General features: G+C 49.8%; 5 protein-coding genes across 5 annotated transcripts; 1 reads left to right on the top strand and 4 right to left on the bottom strand.

Annotated features, from left to right (window-relative positions):
- Positions 1-605: 605 nt before the first annotated feature.
- Positions 606-2,548, bottom strand: NEUTE1DRAFT_139815 (uncharacterized protein; the record flags this gene model as incomplete). The annotated part of the gene is made up of 6 exons (XM_009855070.1): positions 606-861; positions 1,205-1,643; positions 1,710-2,102; positions 2,167-2,221; positions 2,290-2,404; positions 2,466-2,548. 6 exons carry the CDS (start codon positions 2,546-2,548, stop codon positions 606-608), a joined length of 1,341 nt encoding a protein of 446 aa, XP_009853372.1.
- A 4,358-nt stretch (positions 2,549-6,906) lies between these two features.
- Positions 6,907-9,414, bottom strand: NEUTE1DRAFT_85981 (uncharacterized protein; the record flags this gene model as incomplete). The annotated part of the gene is made up of 2 exons (XM_009855071.1): positions 6,907-8,941; positions 9,014-9,414. 2 exons carry the CDS (start codon positions 9,036-9,038, stop codon positions 7,092-7,094), a joined length of 1,875 nt encoding a protein of 624 aa, XP_009853373.1.
- A 1,813-nt stretch (positions 9,415-11,227) lies between these two features.
- On the bottom strand, positions 11,228-12,586 carry NEUTE1DRAFT_112074 (uncharacterized protein; the record flags this gene model as incomplete). The annotated part of the gene is made up of 6 exons (XM_009855072.1): positions 11,228-11,230; positions 11,396-11,399; positions 11,490-11,502; position 11,748; positions 11,800-11,829; positions 12,335-12,586. 6 exons carry the CDS (start codon positions 12,584-12,586, stop codon positions 11,228-11,230), a joined length of 303 nt encoding a protein of 100 aa, XP_009853374.1.
- Positions 12,587-13,472: 886 nt separating this feature from the next.
- Positions 13,473-15,383, top strand: NEUTE1DRAFT_85982 (uncharacterized protein; the record flags this gene model as incomplete). The annotated part of the gene is made up of 1 exon (XM_009855073.1): positions 13,473-15,383. One exon carries the CDS (start codon positions 13,473-13,475, stop codon positions 15,381-15,383), a length of 1,911 nt encoding a protein of 636 aa, XP_009853375.1.
- Positions 15,384-16,455: 1,072 nt separating this feature from the next.
- NEUTE1DRAFT_123952 (pyruvate decarboxylase) lies at positions 16,456-18,862 on the bottom strand (the record flags this gene model as incomplete). Its single annotated transcript, XM_009855074.1, has 3 exons — positions 16,456-16,928; positions 17,029-18,259; positions 18,315-18,862. 3 exons carry the CDS (start codon positions 18,499-18,501, stop codon positions 16,790-16,792), a joined length of 1,557 nt encoding a protein of 518 aa, XP_009853376.1.
- Positions 18,863-19,263: the final 401 nt, after the last annotated feature.

Raw genomic sequence — 19,263 nt, forward strand, 5'->3', positions numbered from 1 at the left:
ACTGCACAATAAGACTGAAAGTGGTTATCTGTGTCTATGTCCAAATCGAAGAGACAAGGTGACCTTCCAGATGCACAAAGACCCAGACACAGTCCACTCAATTGCCCTATCATCCCTGGCCTGCCAACCAAATGGCAGACGAGAGAAATCCACCAACAACCTCGGTCCAACATCCCTCACATTAACATCCACTTCAGGTCCTGATCATGCCCAACACCCCACGAAAGGCCTGGCAAGCCGGTTGCCATTTTCCCCTAGTGATACCCTACCCAGGCGTGTCGACCAGTCGACCGCAAATCAGTTCGCCTTTCTGAGGAACAGAAGTTAGTTCCTAGCGACCAATCGATGGTATACACTGTTTTCGATTGCTTCACATAACGAACAGGAGATTCGTATCTTTATAGTTTGCATCACCAAAGTTAGTCAGCTTGTTCTTCTTATCTTGGGTCGTTTTGCTCGTCATCATTGTGTGTTTTGTGTGTCCATTACAATGTCTAATTTTCCCAGCCAGCCCGCAAAAAGACGGTCCACGCAACGCAATGCAGGTAAAAGAAACCCAAACAGACACTTCTCCTCGAGTTTCCTATAAAGGGTATATATGCAACTCAAATCTTGAACGTGGTCACCAGATAACGGCTTGATGAGGGGTTGTAGAATGATGACGAGGAATGTGAAGAGGAGGAAGCCTCACCAAGAGGGTGGCTACACGACAGCTGAGGCTTCTGTGTGTAACGCATTTGCAGTTCGTCTCGGATGCTGTTGAGCAGCTGGACATAGCTCTGCTGGGGGTTCTTCTTGAGGGCGTTGATGAAGGCCCAGGACATAGCCCCCGTGGCTTGTGAAGCAATTGTGGCGTCGGCTCTGTGAGAGAGACATCGAGGTTAGCAAGTGAATCTTGACAAGGGACAGATAATTACGTCTCGGGGAGGAAATGGAGGGGGTAATCCAACGTGACTCGTCGCCCTAGACGCAAAGTCACAACCATAACGATGGTTGTACTTTGCATCTAGAGCGTGGGCTGAATGTATGTACAAAAAAGTATGCTGAAGTGACGCCTTTACTGTGCCCACTTGACGGCATCGACTAAAACCCCAAATACCCAGTAGCTTTTGCTCCCAAACATACTATGCCTGCGCCAAAAGAGAAAGAGGGTAGAAATAAAATATTTCAAGAGCAAGAAACGATAATAGAGGGGTGTACGAACGAGGTCTGGTCATCTTTGCTTCCGGAGAACATAACAACATCGGCGGGTGACGTCTTCGTAGCCAAGGTTCTTGCATGGGCATCGTTACCGCCGGTAGCCTTTTTGAAAATCCCCATGATGTTGTTCGCCACGCCGTAAAGGTCGCCTTGGCTGTAGGATGAGATGGCTCCAAGAAGACCTTGGCCAGCTTCCTTGGCCAGGTTGGGCTCCTTGAGAATGCCCTGGGTTGAGTAAATATAGGGCAAATCGAGCGCAGTTCCCGAGTGGCATGAGTCGAAGATAGCGGTCAGCCGAACGCCGGCTTGTAACGGTCGGACCATGATGCGGTGCATTTCGTCGTCGGTGATGTGTCCCACTTGTCGGAAATCAACTGGATATATAACTTCGTCGTACCCATCCTCCTCGTCGCCGTCGAGATCTTTGGTTTGGCCTCCATGCCCTAGCAAAGTTCGACCGTCAGAAGCAAACCTTACGATATTGGGAGAAGATCATTTTAGGTGCTTACCGGAGTAGTGGAAGAATAACGAGTCGTTGGGCCTAGCATCCTTGACCAACCAGTGCATTGCCCTAAGGATGTTTTGCTTGGTAGGCTGACTCATGGGATTTTGCTGGTCATCGGTAAGAATCACCATATCCTCGCGCTTGTACCTGAAATGCTCGACGAGATATGATGACATGTTCCTGACATCGTTGATGCATCCTCTCAGCTGGCCCCGCTGACCAAAGTAGTTGATGCCGATGAGCAAAGCTTTGTGTCGGCCATTGCACTGCGAATATCGAAAGGCGTAGTCCGCTGGAGCGCCATATCCAAATTGCTGAGGCGCCTGGGGAGGAGGCGGAGGTGCTTGGTGGTTCCCGTGCGCGTACGAATTCGAATTCACCGTTGGCATGTTCGCCTCTGAAGGCATAGTCAGAAGCTACACTCCAGTCTGGGAGGGGGGGCTATTCTAGCTAGCACTCACCAGGTCTGCCGTAATGGGAGTTTGGAGGATTGCCATATCCCTGTGGTGCAGGCGTCTATTTGCGACTCGTCTTTAGTACTCCTCTACGTGGATGTTGGTTGTGGTAATGGGCTTGAGACGGACCTGCTGCTGTGGATTCCAGTGCTGGTGTTGCTGGGGGCCAGGCGAGGGCTGGTGGTAAACCATGTACTGTTGCTGCTGAGGAGGCGGCTGTTGATAGGCATTATAGGCAGGTTGGCTGCCAAAGTTAGAACCGCAGTTTGAAGGACAAGGCTACGAGTGTAGTTGTATAAACATACGGAGGGTAGTAGCCGCCATATTGTGGTTGAGGCGGCGGGACGTAGCCTCCTCCATTGTAACCCGCGCCGGGGTATCCAGACATGATCGGCGACTGGATTGAATTAGAGACAGACAGTGCAAGATCGAGGAGGCTCGGCGAAGTGACCCGTCGTGACTTTAGTAAGTAGGATCCGGAGACTAAGGTCTTGATGTAGTGGCAGGGAGGCTGGAGGGCGCGGTTGGATTTGGAATCAGACGGGCGTGAAGACGAGATTGAATATAGGGTGGAGCGTCGAGGGAGGGCGGCGTTGATGAAGTGAGGCCGGTAAATGATGGATTGGAGGGGAGCAAGGCTAGATTCTTAAAAGACAGGCACCAGGTCAGTAATGGGAGCAGCGATGCATTGGATACAACCGATTTGGAGCAGGCAGACGGGCCGAGTCAGGGAAGAAGCACGGGATGGCGCAAGTCGAGAACCATGACCGAACCAAAACTGGAGTCAATGTTCCGCCCGACTGTACAGAGGGTCTGAGGGTGCAGGACATGTACCCGAGAGAGCGGTCAAAAGGCTGATTTGGGGACAACTCACATGCAGGGAGTCGAAGAGGCTTGGTGATGCCCGTTGGGTCGCAAGGGCCGGGGTCGTTGAGCAGGAAAGAGTGGGAAAGAGGTGACGGTATGGGTTCGTCGCGATGTTTCGGACGGGGATTGAGGTCAACTGGAACCAAGGCCACCGCAGGGCAAGCAACCTAATGGGTGTAGCGTGTGGGACCCGGATGGATTGCCCGCTGTGTGGACGGGAATGCCCGGCCAAGAGCGGGCAAGCTGCTAGGTTGAGACGGCAGGCGGGGGGAAGCTGCTCCAGGGCACCAAGGGAGGGAAAAGGTCCCACTGCGAACATTCCAAGTCGTTGGGTGGCGTCTGTGTCTGCAACTGGAAGTATCTCACTTAGCTGCCTCAACGCCCAAGCTGCCTGTGACCATATCAACAGCCATGTTTATTGATAGACCAGATACATACATCAGCAGCGCAACACTCCAAGTCGTGATTGGACGAAATTCAAGCGGGGGCAGCACGAAAAGAAAAGCTTCTCTTCCACTTTTGCCGTGATCAACGCCAAGCAACGTGGAGTGCGGATCCAGAATCTGGGAAGAAGCGATCGAAACGCTTGAAAGTTGAGACGAGGAGTGACGAGATACTTACCTACATACTTAGCTACATATCTACCTCTACGACACCACAACAGCGAGTTGTGATGGAGTTGCGCTAGGAGGTCAAATAGTCCTATAAACTAGCAAATGTTCCATACCTTCTTTGACCGGGCGCTCTTTCATGTCATGTTTGAATCCATATCCCTATACTATGGAGTATGTATACAGACCTGCTGCCTGTAGTGTACGGAGTGTATGTATGTGGATGTAGAGGGATATGGGGGCAAGACTGAGCAACAGCAAACCTCTTCCGCACAGTCGCAATCACGGTGCATGGTGAAGGGCAACATCGAACGATCAACGTCGCTAGCCTTCTCTCCAGGTCGTCATGCACCATCGGCAAGTCCTTTAATCACTTTGACGGTTAGATATCACAACGGCTATTCAGCTCTTTTCTAAAGCCCACTAGCCCTCAGTGCGCCTCTACCTGCTGCCGCTGGCGGGGGAAAAAGACGCTCGGGGGTCTTGCCCACTTGAGGGTCCCGCCCCGGGCTGTCGTAACTGAACGTATCGCATCCAGCAAATTCCCTCCACATGGACCACACAACTCCAATGCCCTATGGAAGAAGGGAAGAAACTAATATCGCAGACGCAAGCCCATAAGTTGAAAGGTGTTATCGCCCGTCCACGGTTACTCGAGTGGGGACAATTAGAAAAGGGTAGTGAGAAACGCACTAGGAGAATCCGCAAGCTGGACGTGCTTGGAATCCAGGACACCCAGTCTGTCGTGATCACAACCGAGGATCTGTATTCCACAGCGCAAAACGCAAAAGTCGACGGTGAACGAAGGTTACCTCCGCCGGGTCATTGTGGCTTGTGACCGAAGGCGTTCTTTTGCCACGATCCCCGGCCCGGCAGTCTCTCAGACTTGCCCCCCCCTCCCCGCGCGGCGTACGACATTCGGCTTTTGCTTCCAGACATCAAAGCTTCGGGACGACCGAGGCCATTTCGGTCAGTGTCAGTTCCGCAGCTCTTGTGGTTGGCTGGCCGGGTCTCCCGGTTGCAGAAAGGTTCGCTGGTCTCCAATATCTCCGGTATCCGAATGCATGCAGCCGAGTGAAGCTAGCTCGACAGCATGTTGAGTATATGATAGGTCAAATTACCGTGTGATCGCTGCTGGACTGTAATCGCCGGCGCCATAAATCGAAGGAAACTCCTCTCTGCAGATAGGGACAGCCAAGTGGAAAACCAAATCGCATCTACACTACATACTGCGTGAACTACTACATAGAGTAAAACAGACGGGCTCGATCAACCGACATCGAAGCTCAATACCACAGTCGAGGTGTCCAGATGTGGCACTTCGACATCAGAGTCCTGCAGGTTAGCGAACCGAAATTGCATTCTTCGTTGCTAGAGTCCGGGGAACATCTAGTTCTCGATCTTAGATGGCGCGCGCCAAACCCTACCACATGCGAGTCAAGGTTTCCCTTGGCTCATAGCTACACACCTATCCCACCGACCGACCAAAAAGACTTGGGCCGTTTGTCTTCGATGTCTAGCAAGGGTGATGTGTTCGGCATGACAGATATGCTCGAATGTCTTTAGACGTCCAAGCCCCAATGGACTTGATTGCTTTGTGTAATTGCCATTTGTTGGAAGCGACGCATTCTGCCGCAGACTGCTGGATCCCGAAGACGAACGGCCCAAGTCTTTTGGGTACGTGGGCCAACAAGGGACAGGCCGAGAGAGCATGGCCACAAACGACGTGCTGCATCTGCTAGATCAGACGCCCGCTTGAACAACATCTCAGCCTTTTTGTGGCAGTCTTTAGTCTTTGGTCATGCTGTGCTGCCATCACTACATACGTAGAATGAGGTTGTAACCATAGCAGATCCCTGGAGTTTTAAATCGAACCCTCGGCCGCAAAAGCAAAAGCAGCGCCCTGCATTCCCATGCCTTCTGTCTGGGACAGACTGACACTGTACCCCAATGGGGTGGCCGGTGGGCTATGCCCTTTCAAGCCAATTTCCATGCTCATCATCGTCGTCGGTCGGTGAGGCTCAAAGGCTCTGGGTATGTGATCTGCGTAACCTGCACGGTTAAGTATTGCAAAACAATTTACAAGTCGCTTGCTACCGAGGATTCGGTAACATCCGACTTCTAAAAGATACCTAGGTACATGCAAAATGCTTGCGTTTAAATTAGCCCACAATCTCGTTCCCGTCTCCACTCACACGCCCCATATTGTGTATGTAGTTCCAGACTTCCAGCTCTTCATGGGTTTAGTCAATACTAGAAAACACACACTAATGTGAACAGAGGCTATGCTAGCAATAATTACATACTACTGGATAGATATCAGAGTGCAACATATCAATATGTCTTTACTACAACAAATATGTGCTACTTAATGCTTTGATCATATGTAATCTGATACTAGACCAAGCTCAAGATAGGGTACAGGTTAAGGTTGTTGGATATTAGTTTTTAGTGTTTCATTCTAACAAGTGGTAACTGTATATAAATCCTCGACATAACCAATATGTTAATAGTGGTCTTGAAATTTTTCTTTACGTCGATCTGGTTGCTATGCTCAGAAAAACCCCTGGGTTAGATTTTCCAACCCAAAATCGATTTTCATCAAGTAGGTTATCCTCCTCTTCACTATAGCTCCAAAATGCCAGGCAAGTCAGTCTACAAGTCTTGATGTCCAACTGCCAGACCTCCTTCAACATTCAGCAGGGAGCCCTAAAAAACGATCCTCAATAGCCGCACTCCCGCAGTACTATCTATGTATGACCCTTGCCCATAGGATTGCCAAGCCCAAGATTACACAGTCTTCTGCAACGGAGTCCACCAAGCTGCTGGGATCACAAGATCAAAAGGAAAAGACTCGCTTCAGATCAGCACAAAAACTTGGTGCGGGGAGAAGGTGACGGATGAAAAAGACATAAAAAAATGAACATGTCCCCTCGACCGGAATCGAGCCGGTGACCTTTCGGTATACAATCTATACAATTACAGCCGAACGTGATAGCCAACTACACCACAAGGGGATTTAGAAGATGTTGGCTATTGGTAAAAATTTTGAAACCTATATCATTTCTACAGTGCGTGACCAGCATGTCGCTCAAAATGCAAACCTCGCATGGGGAATGAACGACAAGATGTCTCGCATTACCTTTTAATCAGATTCGACCCATGACATTGGCGGCAAGTGTCAAGTTAGCTTATAGCGCACCAGGCAATAATAGCTCAAGCTCAGTGAAGGACCTGTACTTGCCAAGCTTTTGCACTTGACTGATCGCGCTCAGCACAAAGAATGCTCTTGGGAAAACTCATTAGCAATTTCGATATACTGTACAATAAATGTTGGATTCCCTCGTTGATAACAAAGCAGGCCGAATCCAAGAAGCCGAATGGGAAGAAGACACAACGAAGAAAGGGAAATACAGTAGTCGGTACGTACGTACGCACGCCAATTTTCTCAGTCTATGCATTTTCCATCTTCACATCAGCATTCTCCTCTTTGACCTCGTCCTTCGCTTCCTGCTTGGCCTCGTCTTTAACTTGCTCAATAGCATTCTGGCTGCCTGCTGGTGTCGCTGCAGCAGGATTTCCCGCATTTTCACTCTTCGTGTCCTTCTTTTCCTCTTGGTCCTGATCAGTCTCGTCCTTTCCATCCTCATCCTTAGGCACGGCCCTCATCAACCAATTCATCATGCACCAGACGAGCTTCATGGCCTCCACTCTGTCCTCAGGCTTGAAGAGGTCAAACCACTTGCTCCTCCTCACTTCCAGCCTTCCCCAGCTGCGCTTCCCGTTCTCAAACTCGTGCTCGGCGCGGCCCTCCAAAACCGCCATTAGCTGATCGGGCACCCGCACTCTTACAATGCTGATGTGGTGATACAAGGCACTGACCACAAAGATGTCATCGTACTCTGCGCCTGCAGCTCTGCCAATGGCGGCGTACTTGGCCTTCTTGTCCCAAGTCAGGGCCGGAGGGCGAACCATGCGGTAGTTGTCGTACATGGCCATATTACCCGACTTCTTCAGGCGCTTGACGCCCTTGGCCGGTCCCGTGCTAGACTCCTTCTCTCTTTCTGGGAGACGTGTGCTGGGCAAGGGGCCAAACGGGGAAGCGCGGGAGGCAAGTCGGGAAGAGATGGTCACCTTTGTGGGCTTCTCGGCAGGAGCAGCAGCCGGAGGGGGCGCGTCCTTGTCTCCAACGAGTGTGTCGTCGCCACTGGTTTGCTGTTCAATCTCACGACCAATGGGGCCACCGGGGCCACCGCCCCATCGAGGCTTGGTGCACCACCAGGCACCTTCGCCGATGCGCTTCTCGGTGCGACCCTCGCGGGCTCGATGCTGGGCCGTTACTAGCGCGGCAACCAACTCGCGGCCCAAATCAAAGACGGCGTCCGGATCGGTGGAAGACTCGTTCGGGTCCTCGGGTGGGGGTAGGAAGCCAGTGGAATGCCTAGCACTTACGGCCGCCACAGGTCCTTCAACAATACCGGCGCGGGCTTCTTCCCTAGTGGTCGGGGTCTTGTACATGAAAGTGCAACCGGAAGAGAAGTAGGAGCTACGGGCAGAACCACAATTGCGAGACGTGATGTGCAGCCTCGGTTCAGCACGAGCCGGCGCAGTGTTACAGCCAAAGTCGTACGCGACAAGCTTCAAGAAGGTTTGCACCATCTGCTGGCGGAAGTCAGGGGGCATCTGATTGCCGGCGCCGGTCCGTCGAGGCTTGGAGGCCAGAGCGTCCTTGTCTTCTTCTTCGCCTTCCGGAGCTGACTGTTCTGTTACCGAGGTGTCATCCCAATAGTTGGATAGTGTGTCGAGCTGACGGAAGAACTCGTAGCAGTTTCCCAGCCGGGCATGGCTCTGGCCCTTTGGAGGTTGGATGCGGCGAACAGTCCGGTAGCCGGTCTCATTAGGAAACAACAGCTCACGCTTACGCTCCAGGTAAGTATTGCAGCCGGGAGAGCGGTTTCCCGAAATCAGTGGGACCCTGGTGCTCTCGTTTACCTCGTGAGCTGCATCGGATGAGAGCTCATCCCAAGCAGCGAAATTCGGGATATAAGACGGATCAGGAATGAGGTCCGCCGCCGTAGAGTTTGGCACTACATGGACTCCGAGAGCCTCAAAATGGGCAACGGCTAGCTGGGCTGGGCGGACTATGCCCTGCAACAAGGTGACAACCGACTTTGGTGTTTCGTCTGCGGCTCCCGGTGCTGTTTGTTGGTCATCTTGAACTTGGGGATAGAAGCGCGGAAAGTTGACGGGCGTAGGTGGAGGGACGTCCTTGGGCGGCCCTTGAGGCGCTGTGGCCAAGGGAACTAAACGGAATGGTTAGCACAGCTCGGCCAGACGGTCTATGTACAGCAAAAAAGGGGGACTGAAGAACACACTCAAGTGGGCAAAGTTCCCAAACATGATGGCTACTGCAGTGGGAAGACACGGCAACGGTACCGTACTACCGAGGGGTTCGGCGTCGATGATGAGCGGAAGACGTTGCGCCGGCAACCGACAAGGTAGGATGGGCGGGCACCGTGACGCGGAGCCGGGACTTTCAGTAGACCGCCGACTCAGGCGGATGTCGTGCTCTCTGTTGCACAAGAGCGGCGGCGGGAAACAGGTAACAGGAGATGTTTGTGGAGAAAGGAGGGGATGCTGTTGTTGGTTGTAGAGACAGCCTTGAGATGGAAGAAGATCACGGAAGAGAGGGTCGCCCCTGGGCCCGACCCTGGTGCCCCTGGAGCCAACGTGCCAACCCTGGGTGATATCGATGTGTTCGAGGAGCTCTGGCGTGTCTGGCCCGATGGCCTGGGGTTGTGCGGCCGCCACGGGGACAAGCCGGTTCGGACGGAATTCGTGGTCGAATGATTTGGGAAGCTCGTCTGGGCCGCCCAGTCGCCCACAATCACCCAGTCTCCGTTCCGCTAGCGCAGCGGGCCGTTACCGTTACGTTGCCTTGGGTGATCATGGCCAAAGGTTGAGAGAACGCTTCTTTCGTTGCCATTCCGTCGAAGAGAAGGTGACGGTGAGGGTTTCCACGCCGTTCCCATCAGAGACGACCCCGCATGCCTTTGCAAGTCAGGGGTTCAAGGGTCACAGCGCCTGCCTGTTTTGGCGGTGGCCGGGCACAGGGATCACGCGCCGCGTCAACCGTTCGGGAGCTCTTCCATGTTCCGCCTGCAACGGACCTGCAACCCCGCCCGCTTGCCCGTGTAGTGTAGGTAGTACTCACCTACCTGGTTTACAGTGCTGGGACTGGGCTGATGGACGCTGCGAACTAGTGTGAATACGACAGCGGGCGTCGGCAGCCCACAAGGAGTCTGTTCCCGGTAGACGGTACACTACCTACCTAAGGTAGGTACTTGGAACCCCGTGCCCGCCCGCCCATTGCCCGGGACACCCCGACCTAAGGCACCTACTACTAGTGTATATAGAGGAACCTACCTCTACTTACCACAGGGCAGTACCCGATTCCTCCAGAGTGTGTTCGCCCCGAGATGCCGTCCACCTGCGCTTCCGGCTCGGCTACCGGACGCCCGGTCTTGCAGAACATACTTACCTCTAGGTACCTACATAAAGTGGAAGTGGAAGGTACCTCCAACTTGAAGTGTGTACAGCTACCCGTACTACGCCCCCACTTTTTTGGACCTCGCCAGACTCGCACCCCCTAAAGTGGGTGCTCACGGGTAATACGGCCACACTAGTAAAACGGCCACGCACATCTTAAACCTCAACACATTATAACAATTTTAAACTTTCTATAATCCCCTCTCTTTGTACAACTACTACTACATCGTATCGCATCAAAATAATTATCAAATTACAATAGAGGCACGTCTGTAATGAGCGCTCGATTTTTACCGGGAAAATCTAAACGTTTTTGTTACCTATCTATACAAGATATTCGAGGTGCCCTATAAGCGACTCTATAACTATATTAAGGGGATCCTACCTAAGAAGGGCGCGCTTGTTCCCTATAAATAGAAGTTTACCCTAGTTAATAAGAAAGTTCTATACAATTATATCGACCGTTTTAATAGAATTAATTTCGCCGTGCGACTGTTGTATATTAAGGATGCCACCGATTTACTACTTCGAAGTAAGGTCTTTAAAACGGTAGATTCCGATGATAAAGAAATACCTTACGTTAGTATTAATTAGGCAATACAGTTTATTAAGCGCTACGAATATTCTAAAGTCTAGTAAAAGAAAATAGATAGCACCCGGAAAGATAATAAGGATATAAATAAGGTAAGTCCGTAATATTAATATTATTTATATAGGTAATTATTAATAAATAGTATAATAGGTAGCGGTATACTTTAAGAAACTCTATTAAATTATTTTATTAGAAGGTTTTATAGCATTAAATATATAGAATATAAATGAGACTGGATTTTGTATTAGTATAGGTAAAGACTAGTTCGTAGTTATAAAGAGGAAGCGAACCTACTACTTCGCTATCCTAGAAAACCGTAAATTAGTAATATGTATCGAAGCTATCTCCGTAGCTGGGGAGTACTGCCTAGGCTTTATAATCTTTACCGATTAATTTTATATAGTTAATTAGTATTGGATTAAAGAGTTAGACCCTCAAATACAGATTACTACTGTATTTACCAGGTATTTAAATTATTAATTGTTATTTAAATAGTTAAAATATTGGAATGAGCATTTAAGAAAGCGGTAGAAGGTAAAGAAGAAGTTATTAATTTAATAGCTACGGGTTATACTATATTCAGTAAAGTAATTTAGCGCCTTACTCTCCCGCTTACTATACTAGTTTCTAATATTATAGTTGTAATAGGGAGTTTCTATAGTATTGTAACAATAATAATATTATAGTCTTCAGTTTGCCCCCCACCTTACCTATCTACTATAGCTGCTTAATATAGTAGTCTTTTAATTATTTAAGTACTACTACGCTTAAGCGTTTAATATACTTATACGTAATGAATGTGTAGATATTATAAAGCTAGAGTTTCTATTTATTATTAAGAATATAAGAAAGAAGGTATTTAAATTTACAATAATACAGTTAATATTTAAAAAGATTGGTATATAGCTATTTCAACCCTAATTAGTACTAGGTCCTTTATAAAACTGCGTTGCCCGCTGTATACCTACCCTATTACTCGAATTAGTAATACTCTTAATATTATTTAAAATACTTAATAACCTTCGTTAAATGAATAAAGTAGTTACTTAACTATACAACGTTATTAAAAATAAGAATAAATTATCCATATCCTTTAAAAGGATAGTATTGAGCTTCGTAAAGGGAGGAGAAGTAATTATAGCCAAATTAGTATAAATTAAGTATAATTTGGGTAAAACCCAGTATACTGAAGTAATAAATAAACGCTATAGAGTATATAAAAATCGATTTATATAAGCTGGAGGGATTTTGAAAGTATTTGACGGCCGGGCTATGGTATTTAAATGAGCTAATAATAATATTAGAACTGCCTACAAGAAAGCCGACAAAGCGAACTAATAAGCTTAAAATAGGGCAAAAAAGTATAGTAAGAATTTGGCAAAGCTAGCTAGAAAGTAGCGAATTGATAGGAAACTCCAGCTGCTTGAAGTATACAAATCGGGTTATAATAAAGTACAGTTTCTCAAGCGTGGTGGTTGAATATTTGAATATAACCTCGATTTTACACATATGTGGCCGTTTTACTGGTGTGGCCGTATTACCCGTGAGCACCCACTTTAGGGGGTGCAAGTCTGGCGAGGTCCAAAAAAGTGGGGGCGTAGTACGGGTAGCTCTTGGTTGGTGGTCCCACCCCTCGATGGAATTTGCTAGTCCTCTTGAGCAGACCTGGCGGGTACATGAACAGCGCAATTTTACCCACCACTGTGTTACAAGCAATGCAGGCAACCAAAAGCGTCATGGCGCCGTGCATCTGCCCCGTCCCTTTTGTCCGCCCACCGTTGACCGTGGATCTCTCCTTCGGCATCATCATTAAGCAAAACACAAGAGAACAAAATACAACTGGCGCCGAGGCTTTGAAGTCGGTGCTTCAAACTCCCCGCTTCAGACCCGGTCAAGAAGACTGTTGCAATTGGCCTCGCAATCGATTGTCTGAACTGAACGGTTTGTGCATGCTTGAGCTCTCTCAGATCTGCTACCTCCTCAAGTCGCCTCCGCTATTTTTCTGTAGCGAACAACAATCGAGGTGCCATGGTAGCAGCTGACGGGTGGCTTTCCGGGTCCAAACATATTTCCTTGAAACATTCACGATGCTACTCTCAACACCAAGGAGTGTGCTTCAGGAGTGTCGCAAGACAGGGATTTGCCCGTCTAAGCGACACCAACATGCGCTAACCCCTTGATGTTAGAGCCGCGTTGACGACAGCCGTGGTTCGTCTCGACCGTGTTGTCGGTGTTCGTGAGTCGTATTTTGGTTCCATTTCGGACATCACGTCGTTATTACACTTCCCATCTACCAATCAAAGTACATGGGTTCTGTTCTCAAACACACGCCTATGCTCTTCCTACCTCACCATGCCCCCGATGCCATCATCAGAGGAGCCATGAGGAGGCTGGCTCGGTTCCAATGCGCTGCCGAGGGAAATGGGCTGCTGGGGCGGATCCTATTTCTGGCGTCCTCGAGCCATCAAGTGATGATCTGCTCTACGACACCCCAAGCTTTGCTTGTTTAGGGACCATCTTCCTCACCACTCGCAAAGGGTTCATGATTATACCGACATAGACAGGCCCGCGAGGCCCAACTATTCTCTTCGCTCACCTGGCGTGTCTTTTTATCCATCATACCAATATTAATTATCCTCGTATGCTTTGCGACTGGATTCGCCGGCACGGAGGTACAGTGATCGAGTTCCAGCATGTCATCACCCAATCTTCCTTCATCAGTAAGGTCGTTCATTTTCACAACCACCGGAGGCAAGCGATGTACAGCAATACTCAAAGCTGTCCAATTCAGCAATGTCCGAACAGCCACAGGTCGCGATTCTCGGTTGCCGGCAACGACAACGAGGTCGACGACGACAACAACGACAGAAGCGACAACAAGGGATGAGAATACGGTGCCAGTCAACACCAGTGCGAGCCCGCCTCCGCCGCTCGAAGACAGTATATTCCCCAGTTCAACAAGTACGACGAGCATATTGACCACAATACCTACCCCAACTGTCACGAGCACCTCTTCGTCTTTGCTCCCAACATCATCACCGGAAGCCGAGCAAAATTCTGTGAGCAATGAGACTGAGACTTCAGCGGGAACAAGCATCGTGACAGAAACAGCGTCAGAAATATTTCCGGATGATGCGGTAGTAACGCCTTTTGCTAGCACAGGCGCAAACCTCCAGCCATCCTCAACCAGCAAAGCAGTACAGGCCACGGAAAACCCAACTTTATTCCCCACTATAAGCTCAGTTCCAAGCGCTCATAACAGCGAAGCCGCGAAGGTGGCCGGAGGTGTGCTCAGTGGTCTTGTGGTCCTCAGTCTCATCGGACTCTTCTTGTGGTTGTGGCGACGACGGAGATTGCAGAAGAGAAGGAGCACCCTTTTGACACCTCTGGGTCCTGGTCCTGGCACAGACCCAAATGAGAAGACGCCTTATATCATCAGTCGACGCAGCATTGGCCCAACACCGGGGTTCGTGAAGGCAAAGGCCGCCCTAGGTTACAAGGTCGAAAGGATCCGAGAGCGCATCAGTCAAGCCTTTTCCGAACCTAGCATCCTGCTATCGCCTTTGAAACGGGGCCCTCGATTTGAGGAACTCAGCACACACAGTCGAAACCCATCGCTAGCTTTCACCGACAAGGCTAAAGGAACGGGGTCGGTCAAAGGCAGCATGTCGAATTGGTGGTCTCGAATGGCATCCCACATGCGTATCAGCAAATGGCTACGCAACATGCGCAACGATGAGGTTGTGCGAGACAGACATTTTGACGCGGAAAACACAAGTGAACGGAAGGCCAGACTCAAGTACCAACCCGACTTTCTAACGTTGATAGCCATGGACGATGGTGATCTCGGCCGAGAAGCCCAAGGCCAAGGGCAGCAACATCTGAGCGTCGCGCCCCAGGACAGTGGTAGTGGAAGCAGAGACAAAGTGCCAACAGCACGGCCACTGCACCTCGACGAGGGCGACAACCCCTTCAGAGACAACAACATGCTCAGCCATATATCAGCCATACCAGCGCCCCTAGCCGCCGGTCTTGGCCGTTCCGACAACCCTGCCAGCGACCCTCCTTATCCTGTTCGAAACCTTCACAACGACGCCACCACAATCTCCAAACCGCCGACAGCGACCAACTACGGCATCGAGGACCGCCGCCGCCGACAATCACGCAGTCATCCAATCAGTATTTCTGCCAGCACGACGGCAAATGGAAACCCAAGTCGACAACCCAGCACCCGCACCTACCGCGAAAGCATCGACTCGTTCACCACCCATCGCAATAAATTCCGGTCAGACCCTTTTGACTTGGAGCGCCCTGAGCTTCTGGGCGGTGTTCCGCAAGTCATGGCAAGCCAAGAGACGCCATCAGCAGTGACAGGCCCTAGACATCCACCCAGTGCTCATACCCGCCAGGAGAGCTTTGGCGGCTCAATGAGGTACTCGTATTCGAGCGGTGTCGTGAGTTTGGATGAGTGGAGTGACCCGGGACCGGATGTAGGTTATAAGTCTGCCGGGTCTGGGGATACTAGAGGTTATGGGAGGGTGAGGGGTGCAAGTGTGAGTGTTGGAAGGGATGGAGGGCAAAACATTTTGGGACGGGCAATCTAAAAGATTTGGTTAGTTAGCATCGTAGTGAATTACAAGTGGTCTTGGTGTCCTGAACGTAGGTATTATATATATATATATGCTCTCTTTGATCATTGTGCCTCTTCACAGTTCATCTTGGTCTTGCACATTTCTCAGGCGTTTAAGGTCAGTCTGGGTCTGGGAAACGCAGCGATGCGACTCCATTTGGTGCATATCCCCAGAATAAATGACACTGGGGAACAGCGATGTAGTGTACGAAACGATGGGATGTCAAGACACATGAGATATAAGCAAATGTATACATACAATCCTGATGGGAAATTCCCAAGCAGCGTTGTTTAACATCCACCGTCGCCATCTCAAGGTTCTAGAATAACGTTCACTCTTGTCCCTTGGCTGTTTTGGCGCTCTGCCACTCACACGAAGCTATTTGGAAGCTCCACGTAACACACGTCTTTTTCCTTTTGTTGTCTTCTTTAAGCATAATGCAAGAATAGTATCAACTTCGTAACTTCGTTTATAGTGATGCATTCAGGTAAACAAGCAAAATACAGAATCGCGAGTAACAAGGGCGTTTGCGTGCAAGGTGAAGTTAAATATCTGATTATATAGATACAGACCTCGGATACGATCTTCGTCAAACTGCTACGACAGCTGATCAACAGTTGTACATCTTCCGTAGTATAGTGGTCAGTATGTGAGCTTGTCAAGCTTGAACATCGGTTCGATTCGCTCGAGACCCGGGTTCAATTCCCGGCGGGAGAGACCTAATTTTTTGTACATCCCCAGGGGCCCCCAACCAAAGTCTCAGATGAGATTCCTTTTTCTAGGTTTGTTTAGCGATATTGATCATCTATCTCTCTTGGTTTCTTTTCTTCAATTCTGTTTAATTCTCCATCAGTTGATCCTTTTTTTGTTTCTTCCATTCTCTCCTCAACATTTTCCGATCTTGGCATTGCCATTTGACACTTAACTTGCATTTCTCGGCCTTTTATCTAACACCCAGCCAGTATCATTAAACTATAATTACCAACTGGATGGAATTACTTAAGTCATCTTATATGTATACGGACAGAGCACGTTTTATTCAGGTGTACCCCTAACGTATTTTCTCGTTTCTCTAACTTCAATCCATGGATGAAAGTTTCTCTCTATAATCATGATAGCATAACCTCATCATGGTAACCCAAACCCGCTACCGTATTCCACTTCGTTATAAGTTCATAAACCCCTCTCCACAGCAGGACATGTGTGCAGTTCATGCTATTGCCTCTCACTGCTCATCCTCAATCCTAGAGTTGGTCCTCGCCGAAATTTCAGCCGTGAGCTTCAACGCCCGCGGCGCATCATCCTTTGGCATCCACAACTCTACAAACTGCAGGCCTTTATACTCGTTGAAATCTTTGTCTTTGAGGAGCCTCTCCAACTCATCCTTTGTCTTGATGACGAACTTCTGAGACTGGCCTTCCTTGGCGCCAAAGACCGCGGGGATATCGGTATAGTTCCAGCGGGTGATATCGTTGTAATCCGCGTCCATACCATGGATGTAACGTTCGATAGTGTAGCCTTCGTTGTAGATGAGGAAGCTTTGAGGCGATCCAGTTAGTCGAAGCTCGTCAAGCTAACCCTAAACAAAATACGAGGGATAAAAAACGGGAGCACTTACATGGTGACCCTCAAGTTATGTTTCAGCATCGTGCTGACTTCCTGGCAAGTCAGTTGAAAACTGCCATCACCCACGAACAAGATTGTTCGCCTATCTTGTTCAAGATCCTTCACTGCCAGTGCCGCGCCCTGGGCAGCGCCTACCGACCAGCCGATACTTCCCCATAGTACCTGCGTCACCCCCATGACGTCCTTGGGGAATCTGCTTTCCCAGATGCCGAAGTTGGCTGTGCCCGTTTCGGTAACAACGACATCTCCTTCCTGGAAGTACTCGCCTACTCTTGGCCAGAACCACGCCTGGGTGATGGCCTGCGAGTCATCCCTGTTCTCAGCTACAGCATTCTCGACCGGGGGAGAAGGGGTTATCGAGAGCTTGGACATGTCGATGCGCTCAGTGACCTTCCGGAGCACACCCCTCATTGCAACACCGGGATACTCGGAGTAGCGCACAGTGCAATGGTCGCTATGCAAATCGATGGTATTCAGTTGTGAGGTGTGATACGAGAAGCCAGCAGTGTTGAAGTCACTTTTGATCGCGCCAATAGACAAAACCAAATCAGAACCCTCAACGCGCTTAGCAACTTCGGGAAGAGAGCCGGTGCCAGCATAGACACCACCGTAGTGCTCGGACGTTTCGTCGAAGGCACCCTTGCCCATGGGTGTAACAAACACGGGAAGCTTGGTCTTTTCAATGAACCGTTTGACTTCTTCAGTAACCCTATGGCGAATTGCGCATGCGTCGACCAGGACCACCGGATTTTTGGCTCCATGGAGGTATCTGAGGACCACATCGACGACATAGTCCTCTCTGTCGGGATCATTCTCCGGCTCGGAGAGATCAATCTCTGTGTCCAATCTAGCGCCCTCGATCTTCTTCTCAACCATGTCGGTAGGTAACCAAATGTACACGGGCCGGCTGCGGATCCAGCACTCCCGGATCGCATGGTCAATCTGGTAGGCGATCTCACTAGGTTTAACTAGCTTGGCAACGTCGCAAGAGATATTTTCGCTCATATTGGCAAAAACGTGGAAGTCACCGTTACCGAGGGTATGGTGTAGAAGCATGCCATTGCGCTGGGAGATGGTCGAAGGGCAGCCGACGATATGGACGATAGGGACATGCTCAGAGTAAGCACCGGCAACACCGTTGATGGCGGATAGTTCGCCAACACCGAAGGTGGTTACAAGGGCAGAGATACCCTTGGCACGGGCGTAGCCGTCGGCGGCATAGGCTAACGTTGTTTGATATCAGCGATCATGCTCGTGGGGATAGAGAAGTAGACATACCAGCGTTGAGCTCGTTCACGCTACCAACCCATTTCAACCCGGCTTTAGGAACGTAGTCGAGAGCAACCAGGTTGAAGTCTCCTGGCAGGCCGTGGACTGAGCGGATGCCGATTTGATGCAATCTTCTAAAGAGATACTCGGCCACTGTCACGGGCTTCTGCAGACTCTGTGTCCGGATGTCTGACATGTTTTTGGGTGGGTTATGTGGAAGTTCTCGTGTAATCTCGTGTGTTGCGGTAGGTTGTCAGACCCGGTCTGGCTTGTTTGCGATGTGTTGATGGGGTATATTACGAGTATTGTGTTAAGAGGATGGCGTGTGTAGGTGTAGGTATCGGAGCAGCAGGATATAAGCAAGGACAGCGAGAAGTGATGTGAATAAGTAAGAGAGTCCAAGGTGAAGAGCTGGCTGGAGCTGTTTTGTTGAATGAGGGGAAGCATCTACCAATATGTACCTATGTAAGTATGACAAGACGCATTGTCGGGCGATTCGAGGGGCCGGAAGGGCCCGGATACCGGGCATGGGATTGTTCGTCCTTTCCACGAGTTAGTGGCGGCGATAACTACCGTACATAGTAGCTGCTTCCTGTGATGTCATGGATTCGAGTTCAAGTTGGTGGTGGGGTGAAGTACACTACATACGGGGAATAGAGGTACATAGGTACATGCCGCTTGGTGGAGTAGCAGGTACGAGTAGCATAGCAAGTAGGTAGAGGTAAGTACGGTAGTCTAGTAGTAGGTACCTGCAGCCCGCTACCTGAGTGTCGCACCACTGCACTGGAAGCACCTTGCTCCCTTCAGTTCTTTTGTCGCCCTTTTCAGTCATGTGGTAACCGGTAACCTGAGCAGGAGTAGAGAACCATGCCATTGCGACTACCGATGCCAGAGAATGGGATAGACAGGAGATCAGAAACCTACCTTAGGTAGTAGGCAGAAAAGACACTGCATACAA

This window comes from Neurospora tetrasperma (genome assembly GCF_000213175.1).
Source record: "Neurospora tetrasperma FGSC 2508 unplaced genomic scaffold NEUTE1scaffold_5, whole genome shotgun sequence".
Lineage (NCBI taxonomy): Eukaryota > Fungi > Ascomycota > Sordariomycetes > Sordariales > Sordariaceae > Neurospora > Neurospora tetrasperma.